A 15,284-nucleotide genomic window follows, 5' to 3' on the forward strand; every position below is an offset into this window, starting at 1 on the left:
TGTAACCATTGACTTCCATAGTAGAAATAAAATATATGATGGAATTCAATGGGTACCATCATCTGTGTGCTTGCCATTATTTATCAAAATATTTTTTTACTACTATGGAAGTCAATGGTTACAATCAGCTGTGTGCTAACCATCATTTATTAAAATATATTTTTTTTTTCTGTTTATCAAAATACGTAAATTATGACAGAATTTTCATTTTTGGGTGAACTATCCCTTTAAATTTAATCAACAATTTGTAGTTACACTTTGAATAAAGATATGAGTTAAGGGCTTGTTATAGTTGTGCGTAGGTCCTAGGGCGTAGCCGCAACAGCGTAGGTTCCGCGTCGGTTTTCATTTATACTTTTGCGTCGTTGTCCGCATCAACGTGCAAACACTCGCGCAGACCGCTGGTAGGCAGTATCCACGCGTGTAACCACAGTAGCAGCGCGACCGTCAAAGAAGAAGAAGCTTGGCAAGTTAACCCACAAACGAAGAAGAAACACCAACTTGTTGTGTATGTTTTGAGAAGACCAGCAATTTTGGAAGTAAATAAACAGCGACTTTTGATGCAGTTTGAGTTAAATCACTCCTTAACTTGGCTCATCTTTGTTTTCACCGTAGCAAACGGAAATACCTATGACGCTGTTTTTTACCTGGCGGGAGGGGTTCTGGTGGACCAATCACAGCGCTTGCGGTCCGCGTAGATCTGACGCGCTGTTAAACATTTTGCGAGGTGCACGTCAGGCTACACAGAGCTACGCACAGGCTATGGATAAAGGACTTGTTATAGTTGTGCGTAGGTCCTAGGGCGTAGCCGCAACGGTGTAGGTTCCGCGTCTGTTTTCATTTATACTGTTGCGTCGTCGTCCGCATCGACGTGCAAACACTCGCGCAGACCGCTGGTAGGCAGTATCCACACATGTAACCACAGTAGCAGCGCGACCGTCAAAGAAGAAGAAGCTTGGCAAGTTAAGCCACAAATGAAGAAGAAACAGCAACTTGTTGTGTGTGTTTTGAGAAGACCAGCAATTTTGTAAGTAAATAAACAGCGACTTTTTTTGCAGTTTGAGTTAAATCACTTCTCAACTTGGCTCATCTTTGTTTTCACCGTCACAAACGGAAATACCTATAACGCTGTTTTTTTACCTGACGGGAGGGGTTCTGGTGGACCAATCACAGCGCTTGCATTCCGCGTAGATCTGACGCACTGTTAAACATTTTTGCGAGGTGCGCGTCAGGCTACGCAGAGCTACACACAGGCTACGGATAAAGGGCTTGTTTTAGTTGTGCGTAGGTCCTAGGGCGTAGCCGCAACGGCGTAGGTTCCGCGTCGGTTTTCATTTATAATTTTGCGTCGTCGTCCACATCGACGTGCAAACACTCGCACAGACCGCTGGTAGGCAGTATCCACGTGTGTAACCACAACAGCAGCACGACCGTCAAAGAAGAAGAAGCTTGGCAAGTTAAGCCACAAACGAAGAAGAAACAGCAACTTGTTGTGTGTGTTTTGAGAAGACCAGCAATTTTGTAAGTAAATAAACAGCGACTTTTGTTGCAGTTTGAGTTAAATCACTTCTCAACTTGGCTCATCTTTGTTTTCACCGTCACAAACGGAAATACCTATAACGCTGTTTTTTACCCAACGGGAGGGGTTCTGGTGGACCAATCACAGCGCTTGCGGTCCGCGTAGATCTGACGCGCTGTTAAAATTTTTGCGAGGTGCGCGTCAGGCTACGCAGAGCTACACACAAGCTACGGATAGCCTACGCTGTAGCTACGCCGTAGAACTTACGCACAACTATAAATCGGGCTTTAAGCCGAGTTCAGACTGCACAATTTTAGCCCTGATTTTGAATTGCTGACAGGTTTTGAGAAATCACCGTCAAATGCCCAATATCACAGGCAATTTGGTGCTCGTGTGAAATTTGTTCTGACTGATACTAACATTGTTGATGACCTAGAGCCAATGAGAGAGCAACATACAGTACAGGGCAGCTGGAAGTTCGGGGAGGAGCTATGATCTCAGTCTCATGTGAGAACTCTTCCTTGCATGTGTGACCTCGTGTTGTTTTCTTGTCACTTCTCGCGATTAACGTATTTGGCGGACCAGGATAAAATTGTCAGCGATTATTCCTATGGTAAAGTCATGCAGTGTGAACCCCCCTGTCACCAATCCATCGTGCAGTGTAAAAAGATCTGTGACCCGACTACTTTGAAAATCGTGCAGTCAGAACTCGCCATTATTTATTGATTATTATGAATAAAATGAAAATAATAATAGCCTTGCATTTTAACCTCTCTCTCTCTTTCTAAGGAGTCTGGATGAGGTCCCGCACAACCGTAGATCACGTTCCCCAACACGTTACCATGACCGTGCCCGTGTGAAGGAGAGAGATTATGTAGACGACAGGTAAATTGGGTAAAAGTGTATGACATATTAAAGAGTGATTTTTCCCATCGGCCTGAGGGTTAATACTGAGGGTAAAAGGGTGAGGGTTACAGCAGAAGCATGTTTCACGAAGTGCTTTCGTTGAGGATTGACAGTCATCGAGGGTTGGTACGGTCTAAGATGACTCGTACAAAAAGATGCATCTTGTTAACTTTTGTATTGTGGTGTTATTGTTCTGGCTTTGAAGATTGTTACCCTCCCTTTTCTAACTCACTTGTGGTGCCCGTTTTTCCTTTATGTTTACTTGTTCATTTGTCTGTTTTGTTTTTTGTTCATTTTTCTGTGTGTCATCCATCTTCATGGTAATTTACAGTGAGGTCATCTTGATACACAGATCAGTGCGGGGTAGAAGCGCAGAGTGTCTGCACAACCAAAGGTAAAGAAAAAGCCAGAATTAGACCACCAGTCTGTAAATTGCAGTACTGTTGTAATAAGTTTAAGCTTTATGACTATTTTGGTGTCATAATCACAAAGAATATCAATTCTGTACGTGTTCATTTTTACTTTTCTTGCTAAATGTAACGTCCACTCTCCAGTCTTATATTATACTTATATAAGCAGCTCAGTGATGAGAAACATTGCGAGTGGAACTTTCCACTTCTTTTGGCGTACAGCCCAAACAACCAATACCAGCACTCTCTTCACAACAACAGTTCGGTTTCTCAAAATAACAGTGCTTTTCTACTCAAGTGTTATTTTGACACATTTATTTTTATATCATTCGTAACTGACTTTAGTAGGAAATTATGAGCATGCCTACAAAGATAATGTAAGGTAAATTATAAGACAGAGAGAATGAGGAAGGTGCACCTTTGCATGCTTGCATGAGTGACTTTTGACCTGTTCATTGCTTGTTGAGTAAACTAACGACAGCTGTGATTTTGACATATTTTTTGTTTCCCTTTTGCATGCGTGCATGTTATTATTACATTGGCAGACGTTCATCTAATTATAGTAGCACTCTTCCACCTAAGATGCCTTTATTAGTCAATGGAATTCACAAGGATATTTACAGGTAAGACAGACAACCCCATTATAGGCAAGCTAATGTTGTAAATATAAATGAGCAGCGCCTACAAAACACCAGAATTGCATTGTAACTAATAACAAACAGATGTTATAGTAGGCTACTAGAGACAGTAATACATCCAATACTATTTTATGGAAATCAGCGACTGTAAACCCATAAGTATAGTCAGTTTTTATGTGTGCGCAAACGTATGCACGCAGTCAAACACACAGCCTTGCAAAGTAGTTTATTTGACTTGTACTTAGACATTCAACGCATGTGCATTGCAACAAAATGCAATGCTACATACTACATTACATGGCCGTCGGAAGCCCAAAAATTGTGGGTGGATCCAAAACATTTACTGGAGTATTTGTCATTCTCGTATTCTGGTGCCTTTTAATTAAACAATTGATTTTATAGCCTAAAAACTTTGTTTACCTTGTTATGTCGCGCCCTGGAGTCAAGGCTGTAGCTAAAACACGGAACAGAGTTTAATTTATTAGGGCATTCATCTAGAATAGTGGAAGGGATTTCACTGATGGCACTCTGACAAGTGAACAGACATATGCACTAAATAAGCTTTTTCCCCGCCAGCGTTTTTAGAAAAAAAGTTGCCAGTTGTTAATTATTTTTTATAATTTTCACAAAAGTTTAACTCTTTCTCCGCCAGTGTTTTCTTAAGTTGCCAGCCAGCGCTAGCATTTTTCATGATTTTCATAAAACTTTAATGCCTTCCAGAAAATGTTCTTCTTTAAATATATAAACATACAATATATCAAACGAAAAAAATAATCAGACTTTTATTTGTTCTCTTTTTATAACCTCTCAATATGGGTAGGTTTTTCAAAAACACAAAATTTTGAACAAAAAGCTGAGAGAATTCAATTTTTGTAAAGGACGTTTGATAGAGATCAGATTCAGAGCGATCCTTAAAACATACACAAAGTTTTTACTAAAAGAGTGCAACTTGGTGGATAATAGCGGTGTTGCGGACTGCCGGAAATACTCGTTATTGGCAGGGAAGCATTTTCTCTTAATAGGCCTTATGCCCAGCTGCACTACTTCCTGAACTTCAGCCAGCTCCTTGTTTCCTGTCTGCCATTATTGGACAAACTGATTAATCCATGTGTGCCTGACCTCAATTGTCACAACAACAATAATCAGACACACCTGGATTAATCAGTTTGTCCAATAATGGCAGACAGGAAACAAGGAGCTGGCTGAAGTTCAGGAAGTAGTGCAGCTGGGCATAAAGCCTATTGACGAGTTAACTTGTCAATGGTGGGGAAAGAGTTAATGCACTTCCAGAAAATATACTTCTTTAAATTTATAAACATACAATATAGAAAGAACAGACCCTCTGCTGTCAAAAAAAACCATTTCATCCTTTCTTTATTTGTCTCTTTTTTTCACCTCTCAAATATGGGTATGTTTTTCAAAAACACAAAATTTTGCACAAAAGCTGAGATAATTAAATTTTTGTAAAGGACTTTTGATAGAGATCAGATTCAGTGCGATGATCAAAACATACACGGTGTTTCAACTGTTTGCCCTTAGGGGATACTTCCGTGTTTTATAAGTTGGGTAAGAGTGCCACCTGGTGGATAATAGCGGAAATACGGATTCCCGGAAAAACTCGTCATTGGCAGGGAAGTGTTTTCTCTTAATTGACAAGTGGTGGGAAAAGAGTTAGAGAAAAAGTAAGTGGGTCCAGTATTATTGGTCTTAAAAAGTAAGTGGTCTTGTCCCACCCAGATATAATGTTTTCAACGGCCATGCTTCATTCCTGTACTTGCAAGCGCGACCTACGGGTATAATGTTCGCATGGTTAAGAAAATCTGCCAATGCGCGTACTGCGTCCAGCGTGTGCGTACATTCTGATGACAAAATTTGCGTCACACTCTGTGTATGCAGACCCTCGCGTACACGTAAAAACGGGACTATACTTGTAGCTTTAGGTGATAAGCAAGTAAATATCAAAGGTTTTTTTTTTCGGCTGAAAATAGATTTATATAATAAATGTATCCTCACCAATGTATATGATGCAATTAACATTAAGTGTGAAAGTGTTTCTGTGACATCAGCAACATCAAAATAACCGCATTCTGTTGAAGTGTCATGAATAGACATTTCATAGCAGCGTTGAATCACTTGAGGGGGCAGGACTACCTGTTTGACTGACAGATGTTTCAGGAGATGTAAATTTGTTTGGTCTCTGTCAAGATAAATCACTGCTTTTGTTTTTTGGTGCATTTCATCGAAAGCCTCGGTCATGCACTTAACTTTTTTTGTACAAAAGTATCCTTTTGTTTCCTGTATCTTTTGATTGCATTTGTTTGCTTCTGTTATACTTTTGTGTTCAGCTCAACACTTCCTGCATGCCTTAAGTCAAAGTCACGGCTGTCGGTAGTCACTGCTACTCAACGTGCAGTCAAACTCCAAGTTTGTAGGTTCACAGACGAGATCAACTTTAGGTAAGGGGTTGAGCATTGTCTATAACCCCTAAAACACCCACAACCTCCCAAAAACCAGCAGCTCCCTATTCAAAGATAAAATGTGCTATTAACTTATTCACATTTATGCATCTCTACCTCAGCTTAATTCATACAGGTTAAGATTTGCTTTTCATTTCATTTTGAGCCTAACATTTGTGTTCTTTGTCATCTTCCTATCTACTTTTCTTTCTCCTACTTCATTGGCTGGCATGTTGTGACGCTAGTGATCTCCAGCCCTCTCTTGGCAGGGTTAGAAGTGCTAGTACCAACTGTCTGAGACCAGAATCTAATTCCAGTTCTCCTGAACGAGACAGGTACACCCTTTATTTAGAACTGGATTATGCCAATTTTGTTTAAATAATAGTTTGCCCATACATGAAAATTTACTTTGTAGTAAAAACAGTCCATGTAACTTGTGCACTATAATTCTTAAGTCTTCCAAGATCATATTTGTGTTTGTAGGTTTGTGTGAGAAACAAATAAAATGAGGCGTTGCAATTTAATTCTACATATGTGAGATAGAAATGTGTGTATTTACTGTATGCAGTAAATAAAGAGATAAATATTAGTCTTTACACAAAGCTGTCTAGCTGGCTTCAGAAGACTTTCATTATACAGCACAAGTAACATGAACTACTACCCGTATTTTATTACCATTTGGAGTTAACAGCCTGTTCACTATAAACTGTCATTATCGTTGCAAACACTGTATTTCTGCTTCTTTGTCTTCCACGCTCATGGGCGGGGACATGGGTTTGCAAAGTTATCATTTTCATTTTGGGTGAACTATTCCTCATCATTCACAGACATTAAGACACTAGAATCTTCCTTTTTGTTGCTTCTGGATTGCACCAAACATTGTGTCTATATGTTAATGTCAAAGTTATCACATTCATGTCACACACTGCACCACTCTGTTATGTTAGTGTCCTGTGACTCTTATGGCCTGATGCTCATGGCTGTATTTTGCATCTTTGCTGACTGCCACTATGTAGATGAAGAATTAGCAAATGAATCGATGTATCTTGTATTTCTGTGATGACCATTGTCACAGATTTCAATATTGACCTCCCATGTTTCTTCCACTTTAAACTCTTTGGGTGTTTGTGGATCGCACACACACTCATACAGGAGCACCCAGTCTCTGCCCCGTACCAGACCCACAAGCCCCAGGATCCTAATTCAGCATGCCTCCCCAGAAGATGACAGGTATCCCTCCTGTCCTCCTTCAGTTCTGTTGCTAACCCTCTCTGCTCTTTAATCCTGTCCGTTTACCCCCTCTTCAACGAGGCTCGGTTCTGTAGCTAACCCTTCAGCTTTCTGCCGCTGTCGCTCTTAGACATGTTTTCTGTAGCTTCTGACCAATAGCTTGTTGCTCCCAATCCAAAGATTTTAGTGCTCGAATGTGATTGTCGGTGTGTTTTGTAGATCTCAGGCTGCTTGGTATAAGCTTTAAGAAAATGTGGTGAATTGTGGCTTTCGTGGTGTGGTTTGTTGTGTGTTGTGTATATACTGGATTGTTGTGGAGGTTGTTTGTTCTTATTCTATCGGTTTTCTTTCCGCAGTTTTCATATTGAATTTTTTGACATTTTTAGAAGGCGTGCTCACTTTAAAAATACTGTGGTCTCAAAAAGTATTTGGACACTTTTGAACACGGATGAATGTATGAATTTCATTGCATTCGATTTTATACTTTGAAAGATGTTTTACATTGTATTTTTCTAACAAATACATCATAAGGTATAACATATATAACAATAATATATATAATGGTAAAAGTTAAAAATATATAAAAGGTAAAAATAGGGGTAAAAGTTTGGTATTTACCATTTTAAAATTTGGTCCTTGAAAAAGAGTAGTTGAAGACCCCTGATTTAGATTCAATCTAAACATATTACAGTGGCCGTTTCTCAAACAGAAAGGCTGCATCGTCCGGAGGTCGAATATGCAGGCTGCATACTTCATCAAGCCTGATTTATTTAAATTAACTGAGCATTAGAATCCAGAATACAACAATTTACTATTAATTAAGTATAATAGAACATTTTATAATTGTTATTATTCTGACGTATGCAGTCTACAAATGCGACCTCCCAAGGATGTCAGCCATTGTGTCAACTAACATTTTTTAACTTGAATTAACTCAAAATTTTTATGCAATCAGGTAACTTACTTTTTTAAGTTAAACCAACAATTTTTTTTATTAAAGCCACATAGTTTGATATTTTAAAGTATGATGCAAAACATTCATACGTTAAGGGTGGCTTAGATGTCCAAACACTTTTTGTGGCCGCTGTACTGTATTTATAATGCTCCAGTTTTAATATACAGAAATTTAAACATGCATTATTTCTTGTCTTATATACGTATTTACTCTGATTTAAGAGGTTTTGTATAGATACTATGCATTAAAAGGTTTGACCCCTGACACATAAGAGTCAAGTCTTTATGTTTCATATCATACACAGTGTCTTTTGTACTGAAGATTTTCAAGTGGCACAATTTAGTCGTTTTCAGAATTATGTTTCATTAACATCAGCCCATGCTGTGTCGTTGTGTGTATGTCTGTCCATGTGCCGTCCTCTCCATGCCACATGATCACATGTGTTTGACCTGATCTTATGAATCAGCTGGGTTTTGGAGGCTATGTTTCCCGCTCAGGAGACTATGCACCACCTCAGTGCAAAGCCAGACGCACAGAGGTACACACGCACGAAGAGCTCTAGAGCACATTTACAAACTACACGTCCATCTCCATTGTGCCATGTTTTAATAGGCAGCAGTTTCTTTCATTGTCCACTGAGTCCCGAGTGAAGCCGCTCCTCATTCTTTTATTTTGTGTCTTGCCTAAATCATTCCCATGTTGCAGGCAGTCGAGAACTCTGGACAAGCCGAGCTGCCAGAAACTTGGCAGGAAAATGTCTGACAGTGAGCGGTAAGATTTCAAAAACCATGTCATGTCATGTCTTTGTCAGCTCATTGCATGTATATTTTTACAATACCTGTGTGAGAAAAAGTTTGGTAAAGCCAAAAATATTGCTTTCTGGCTAACACTACGTGCTGATTTGATCTATGTGATGGATTTATTGAGCGATGAATATTGTTGCAGCAAGTGTTTTGTGTTTAACTGTTCCAGGTTAACTTACAGGAAAACTTTTTACAAACGTATTTATTTCTCCACACATTTAGTTTTTTTCGCAAGGATTGTTTTCATGGTTTTTACGTTTTTTTATTTCCCTGTCTTGTATGCTGCTTTTTTACTGGCCTGCAGAATAAAGCCAACTTCCATTTTAAAGGGCTCACGTAGGAAAAGAGTTTTGCTTTCTCCATTGGGTAAGGTGACTGGGGGAGAGGATCAACCCCAGGCTCACCCCAAATGGGAGGCGGTGACCCCGCTCTGGGCTGAGATGCCCTACTGTGCTTAACCTTTCCCACATTTCCACAAAAACATACATATCTCACATGCAAACCTTTGTGTTGTGTATTAAGTAAGACTAACCCTTTCCATTTCGTTATTTCTGTAATCTGCTGTCTTTGCTCTGCTGTCTGTTGTCTGTGTGCTGCTTTTATACTGAAAATCCACCATCTCTCCATCACCTACCCACAGCTTACTGTTCATAACAACAATCTTTCACAGTTTGCCACTTTTTCATGAATTTTACACCGTTCTCTCTTTTACTTGCTTTGCTGTCCTTATGGCTTTTAGCAATGATGACGATTCCGAGGTATAAAAAGTACTGACTTATACTTAAGTTAAGAGAAGGGGTGTCAAAGTTAAAAGTAAATCAAAACTATTAACTTAAAGGGACACTCCACTTCTGGCGGGACCACTTTTAGCATAGCTTAGCATAATCCATTAAATTCGATTAGACCATTAGCATTGCGCTCAAAAATAACCAAAGAGTTTTGATAATTTTCTTTTTAAAACTTGACACTTTTGTAGTTACATCTTGTACTAAGACCAACGGAGAATTAAAAGTTGCCATTTTCTAGGCCGATATTGCTAGGAACTATACTCTCATTCTGGCGTAATAATCAAGGACTTTGCTGTCGTACCAAGGCTGCAGCAGGTGCAATGATATTACGCAGTGCCCGAAAATATTCCCCTGTTATTGAAAGTAATCAAGGGGACTATTTTCGGTCACTGCGTAATACCATTACGCCTCCTGCAGCCATGTTACCGCAGCAAAGTCCTTGATTCTTACAGCGTAATGAGAGTGTAGTTCCTAGCCATATCGGTCTAAAAAAATGTCAACTTGTAATTTTTCATCAGTCTTAGTTTACGATGTAACTACAAAAGAGTCAAATTTTAAATAAAAATATTGAAACTCTTCAGTCATTTTTGAGCATGATGCTAATGGTCTAATCAGATTCAATGGATCATGCTAAGCTATGCTAAAAGTGGTATCGTCAGACCCGGAGATCAGCTGAATGCGGCAAAAATCAAATGTTTTACTCTAGGGGAGCTGGAAAATGAGCCTATTTTCCAAAAAAGTGAAATGTCCCTTTAAGTACTTGTTACCTCTGTTACCTACTGTTAAATTTTACATTCAGTATTTTTGTTTTGTTTTTGACAATTAATTGTTGCTGTTTTTAGGCTGATCATTGACCGAGTCAGCAGTCTTTATAAATGAAATGTATTGGTTTAGGACTGATGAGTCACTTCATAAGAAAAACAAAACTAAATATACTTTATACTTAAATGGATGTCGCAGGCTGTACGTTACATTTCTTGATGCTGTTAAGCAAGCAGTAGCTCAGTATGTCACCCACGCTGGTTATTGATCATCTTTGCACCAGAGGATACTGTATGCTAATGTTTTTATTTTTACTTCTTTCTCTCACCTCTTCCCATTAGGGTGCAACCCCACTCCGGCCCCTCATTTTCCTCTTCAACAGCGGCCCCTTCTTCGACACGTAAGGTCAGACAGTTACCCCAAGTCCCCGCCAAAAGCAGCAGTGTAGAGCAAGGTACAGTCATTTTCTGCTGACCGGTCTAGTTCTTCTTTTGCACAGTAAGCTACTTAGCGTATTTCCGAGACAGACCAGCTGAAAACTGTACAAAGGTCTTTTTATTAGTAAGCATAAATTAAAGTCCCTGTATGTTTGTGTACGAGTGACAGTGCCAGATCACTTCAAATATTATTTATTAAAGGGACACTACACTTTTTTTGAAAATATTCTCATTTTCAAGCTCCCCTAGAGTTAAACATTTGATTTTTACCGTTTTGGAATCTATTCAGCTGATTTCCGGGTCTGGCGGTACTACTTTTAGCATAGCTTAGCATAATTCATTGAATCTGATTAGACCATTAGCATCGTGCTTAAAAATAACCAAAGAGTTTCAATATTTTTCCTATTTAAAACTTGACTCTTCTGTAGTTACATCACGTACTAAGACCGTCAGAAATTAAAAGTTGTGATTTTCTAGACAGATATGGCTAGGAACTATACTCTCATTCTGGCGTAATGATCAAGGACTGTGCTGCTGTAACATGGCTGCAGGTGGCGCAATGATATTATGCAGCAGTCAAAAATAGTCCCCTTAGTAACTTTCAATACCAGGGGACTATTTTCGGGCACTGTGTGATATCATATCATAAGTACACAATGTAACTACAGAGAGTCAAGCTTTAAACAGGAAAAATATCAAAACTCTTTGGTTATTTTTGAGCGTGATGCTAAATGGTCTAATTGGATTCTATGGATTGTGCTAAGCTATCCTAAAAGTGGTAGCACCAGGAGATTAGCTGAATGGATTCCAAAACGTTTAAAATCAAATGTTTAACTCTGGAGCTAGAAAATTAGTATATTTTCAAAAAAAGTGGAGTGTCCCTTTAACATCATATTGTGTCTTGTATTAGCTCTTGCCTCAGAGGAGCGAACGCGGCTAATGAAAGTACGTACCTTCCGATCATCAGCTCCCTCCAGTACCAGCCAGGACATGGAGAGGACGCTGAAGAATAAACGAGAGGTGAGCAGCTTCTTGTAGAGCATTGCATTAAAGGGGACATATCATGAAAATCAGACTGTTCCATGTCTAAGTGCTATAATTGGGTCCCCAGTGATTCTATCAACCTAGAAAACATGTAAAAGAAGAACAACCCAGTTACTTAGATTTGTTAAACCATTTTGTGCAAGCATGTGAAAAAATAGCTAATTGAAATATGGCTCCCTTTGTGATGTCAAAAGGGGATTAGACCGCCCCTTGTCCTACATTATCCAACCACGGCATTGCCATTTAGTGCAGAGATCAGCTCATTTGCATTTAAAAGGACACACCCAAAAATGCCACATTTTTGCACACACCTACTAAGTGGCAATTTTAACATGTTATAATAAATTATCTGTGGGGTATTTTAAGCTAGAACTTCACATACATACTCTGGGGAACACAAATATTTATTTGACATCTTAAAAAGTCTTGTCTTTAACATTATGGGTCATAGGTTTGATTCCACAGAACAAGTACTGATAAATGTTTAGTTTGAATGCACTGTAAGTCCCTTTGGATAAAAGCGTTTGCCGAATGCATAAATGCACCCTGTCTTCTTTCTCAGTTCGACCTTGTGTATGCATTTGTGAATTTTATTTAAAGATTTAGAGTTTTTTTAATTATGTGATACATTTCATTGTACTAGCTTTATAAGGAGCAGCGACGGAGCTGTGACAACGTGTCCCATAAGTCCTCAGACAGTGATGTCAGCGACGTGTCAGCCATCTCTCGCGCCAGCAGTGCCTCGCGGATCAGTAGCACCAGCTACATGTCCATTCAATCAGAACAGCCAATAGGTCGCTTCAGGTAAAATTCATACATATAATCACAGTTTATTGACTGCCTGTGACTGTGTTCACCCTACATGGTGCATAAAGTATGAGTTTTTTGGCATTAGAGTGGACTTGCATTTTGAGAAATGGTGTCAATAGATCATTAGGTAAAAAATGTATTCATGATCCTTAAAGTAGTCATTAATATGTTTATCTAATGTATATATTTCATTTAAAAATATCAGTTAATCAGGCTGTTTTTGACCTATGACCTTTGTAGTAGTTGACTAACCTCTCCACGTGTAAAATTTGTAACTTTATCTATAACACTGTGTCTTAACCAGATGCGATGTCGCAACAAAAGACCAAAGGTATCTTTTCCATGTTAATCAGAGTTTTTGAACTCTGATGTCGATAACGAAACATTTCTATTTTAGAATCAGTTTCTGTTTCTGCAATGTTGCGGCTGACAGTTGAGCTCACATAGAGGTTTCTTTCAATGAAAGTTCTGCGTATTATGAATATTAATCATCAAACATGGACAAGGAGAGACTGATTACATGTTTTAAAGCAGAAATATATTTAAAAAAAAACTCAAGTTGCACAAAGAAAGCCATAAAATGCGAAGGGATGTCTTTGTATGTGTATGTGCTCCTCAGCTCCATTGCGAGAGAGCAATAACAGAACAAAAGTTGTGTCAAAAGTGATACAAATTACTGTGTTTTGGGATAGATTGCACTACGCCCTTTTTTTGTGTTTAGTATGAACAGACAAATTGCCCATCGCTGGACACATTGCGTCTAGTGTAAGATGCATCAATATATGTGTCAACACCTCCCCTCTTTTGCCAAAAAAAAGCAATTAAACTTTTACTTATAAAAATTTTACTTATAAGGAAAGTAAAAAATCATAATTAAACAAATAATGTTCGAATGATTAAGTTTAGCAGTTTACTGAGATCCATCACTGTTCTCCTCCATGTCTGCATCAGCCGCCACATGCGTTCATCCAACCGCAGCATGCTGAAGAGTGCAAGTGGGGAGATCTACACACTGGAGCGTACGGATGGCAGTCAGTCAGACACTGCTGTCGGGACACTGGGAGCAGGAGGAAAAAAGCGCAGATCCAGCCTTAGTGCCCGCGTCGTAGCCATTGTGGGCATTCCCTCCCGCCGCTGCAGGAGCACCTCTCAGCTCAGTCAGACAGGTCAGACTCTTCATTTGCATGAATCATTAGCGAGCAGCCATATCACCCCGTAGCCCAAGACTGGTTGCCCATTGAAGCTAGAAGTAGGGTTGAGCCTGGTCAGTACTTGGATGCGGGACCTCCTGGGAAAACCAGGTTGCTGCTGATAGAGGTGTTAGTGAGACCAGCAGGGGGTGTTCACCATGTGGACTGTGTGGGTCATATAGATCCCAAATGCCAGAAGTGTAAACAGAAAACGAGGAGCGTTTGAGGGTTAAATAAAATTTGTTCTTGATAGAGGATTGTGTTAGCAGCAAACGTCACGGGTTCGATCCCACAGAACACACGTACTGATAAAATGTATAGCACTGTAAGTCACTTACAGTACTCACTGATAAAAGTGTCTGCCAATTGCATAAATGTAAATAAAAATAAATTATAAAGGATAGTCTGATCCTTGCTGCAACCAGCCTTGATTTTGCAACCAGTGCCATTTTTCACAAAAATAAAATGTCTATTTTTAGGTCACTCACCATTGGCAGGTGTGTCACTTGCTAAAGTTTGTTTTTTTCCCTGTCATGAAATAACAGAGATGTACAGTACAGTAGATCAGGTTTTGTTTTTATCAAATCCAGCAGGACATGCAGTTTAATTCTCCACATACCCGCACCATATAGGGCTGTTAATGAGGTGTGTTTTGTGCCTCTTAAACTCATTGTTTAGATATCACTGCCTGATAAAGTCCCAGAAGAGATTCTGCATTACACGTTGTTACCTGATGCTGACGACAGTGGGGAACATTACAATAATAAAGTTTTAAGTATAACCTTTACACTGTTAAACCAAAGGTTACATTTTAAACAGGCAAGAAGAGATTAATGTGCTTACTCTATTAGGGTTTGCCTGAGGTGCCCTCTACTGGAGTTGAATTTTAAATCAGTGAATATGGCTTTTGTACTTTGTGTGACAAGTTGCAGTAAGGAGATATTTATCAGGTACTGTATTGTTGTCATAAAGTCCGAAATCAGTGGGGAATTATTAACAAAATAAAGATTGGCTTGTATAAGGATCAATTAATTTAATGCTGGCCCTATCCATCAGCTCAGACTGTTTGCCAAGAGTGCATGACATCTTGTTTTGGATTGAGTTTTTATTTGGTTGGTCTGATTAAACAATGACTTAAATGTGACTGTAAGACTTGGAAAATAGTGCACATTTATACTTTTAAATTGCTTTTGTGTATCTTTTTGAAACTTGAAAGCTTCAGGCCCCATTTATGTATTTGTATGTAAAGCACAACCAGTGTGGCTTATTTTTGATGGTGTATAAGTAATACAGATTTAGAGTAGATTGATGGGGAAATTACACCTTTGTGAGAAAC

General features: G+C 39.0%; 1 protein-coding gene across 22 annotated transcripts in view; it reads left to right on the top strand.

Moving 5' to 3' along the window:
• Positions 1-15,284, top strand: part of rims1a (regulating synaptic membrane exocytosis 1a) — an 81,038-nt gene that overhangs the window by 50,403 nt on the left and 15,351 nt on the right. For 6 of the 22 annotated variants that reach the window (XR_010547021.2, XM_065296656.2, XM_065296658.2 and 3 more), the window contains 10 exons: positions 2,309-2,404; positions 2,757-2,819; positions 5,819-5,929; positions 6,175-6,264; positions 7,082-7,159; positions 8,820-8,885; positions 10,809-10,921; positions 11,815-11,924; positions 12,592-12,752; positions 13,710-13,924. Coding sequence is in view for 21 of the 22 variants with exons in the window: in XM_065296656.2 (XP_065152728.1) it covers positions 2,309-2,404; positions 2,757-2,819; positions 5,819-5,929; positions 6,175-6,264; positions 7,082-7,159; positions 8,820-8,885; positions 10,809-10,921; positions 11,815-11,924; positions 12,592-12,752; positions 13,710-13,924 (1,103 nt within the window). In the remaining variant the exon portion in view is untranslated. Of the gene's footprint in view, positions 1-2,308; positions 2,405-2,756; positions 2,820-3,380; positions 3,459-5,818; positions 5,930-6,174; positions 6,265-7,081; positions 7,160-8,580; positions 8,653-8,819; positions 8,886-10,808; positions 10,922-11,814; positions 11,925-12,591; positions 12,753-13,709; positions 13,925-15,284 lie in introns of all 22 variants that reach the window. The other 16 variants (XM_073812912.1, XM_065296660.2, XM_065296659.2 and 13 more) reach the window with 16 other exon arrangements.

The sequence above is a fragment of the Paramisgurnus dabryanus genome, chromosome 20 (genome assembly GCF_030506205.2).
Source record: "Paramisgurnus dabryanus chromosome 20, PD_genome_1.1, whole genome shotgun sequence".
Lineage (NCBI taxonomy): Eukaryota > Metazoa > Chordata > Actinopteri > Cypriniformes > Cobitidae > Paramisgurnus > Paramisgurnus dabryanus.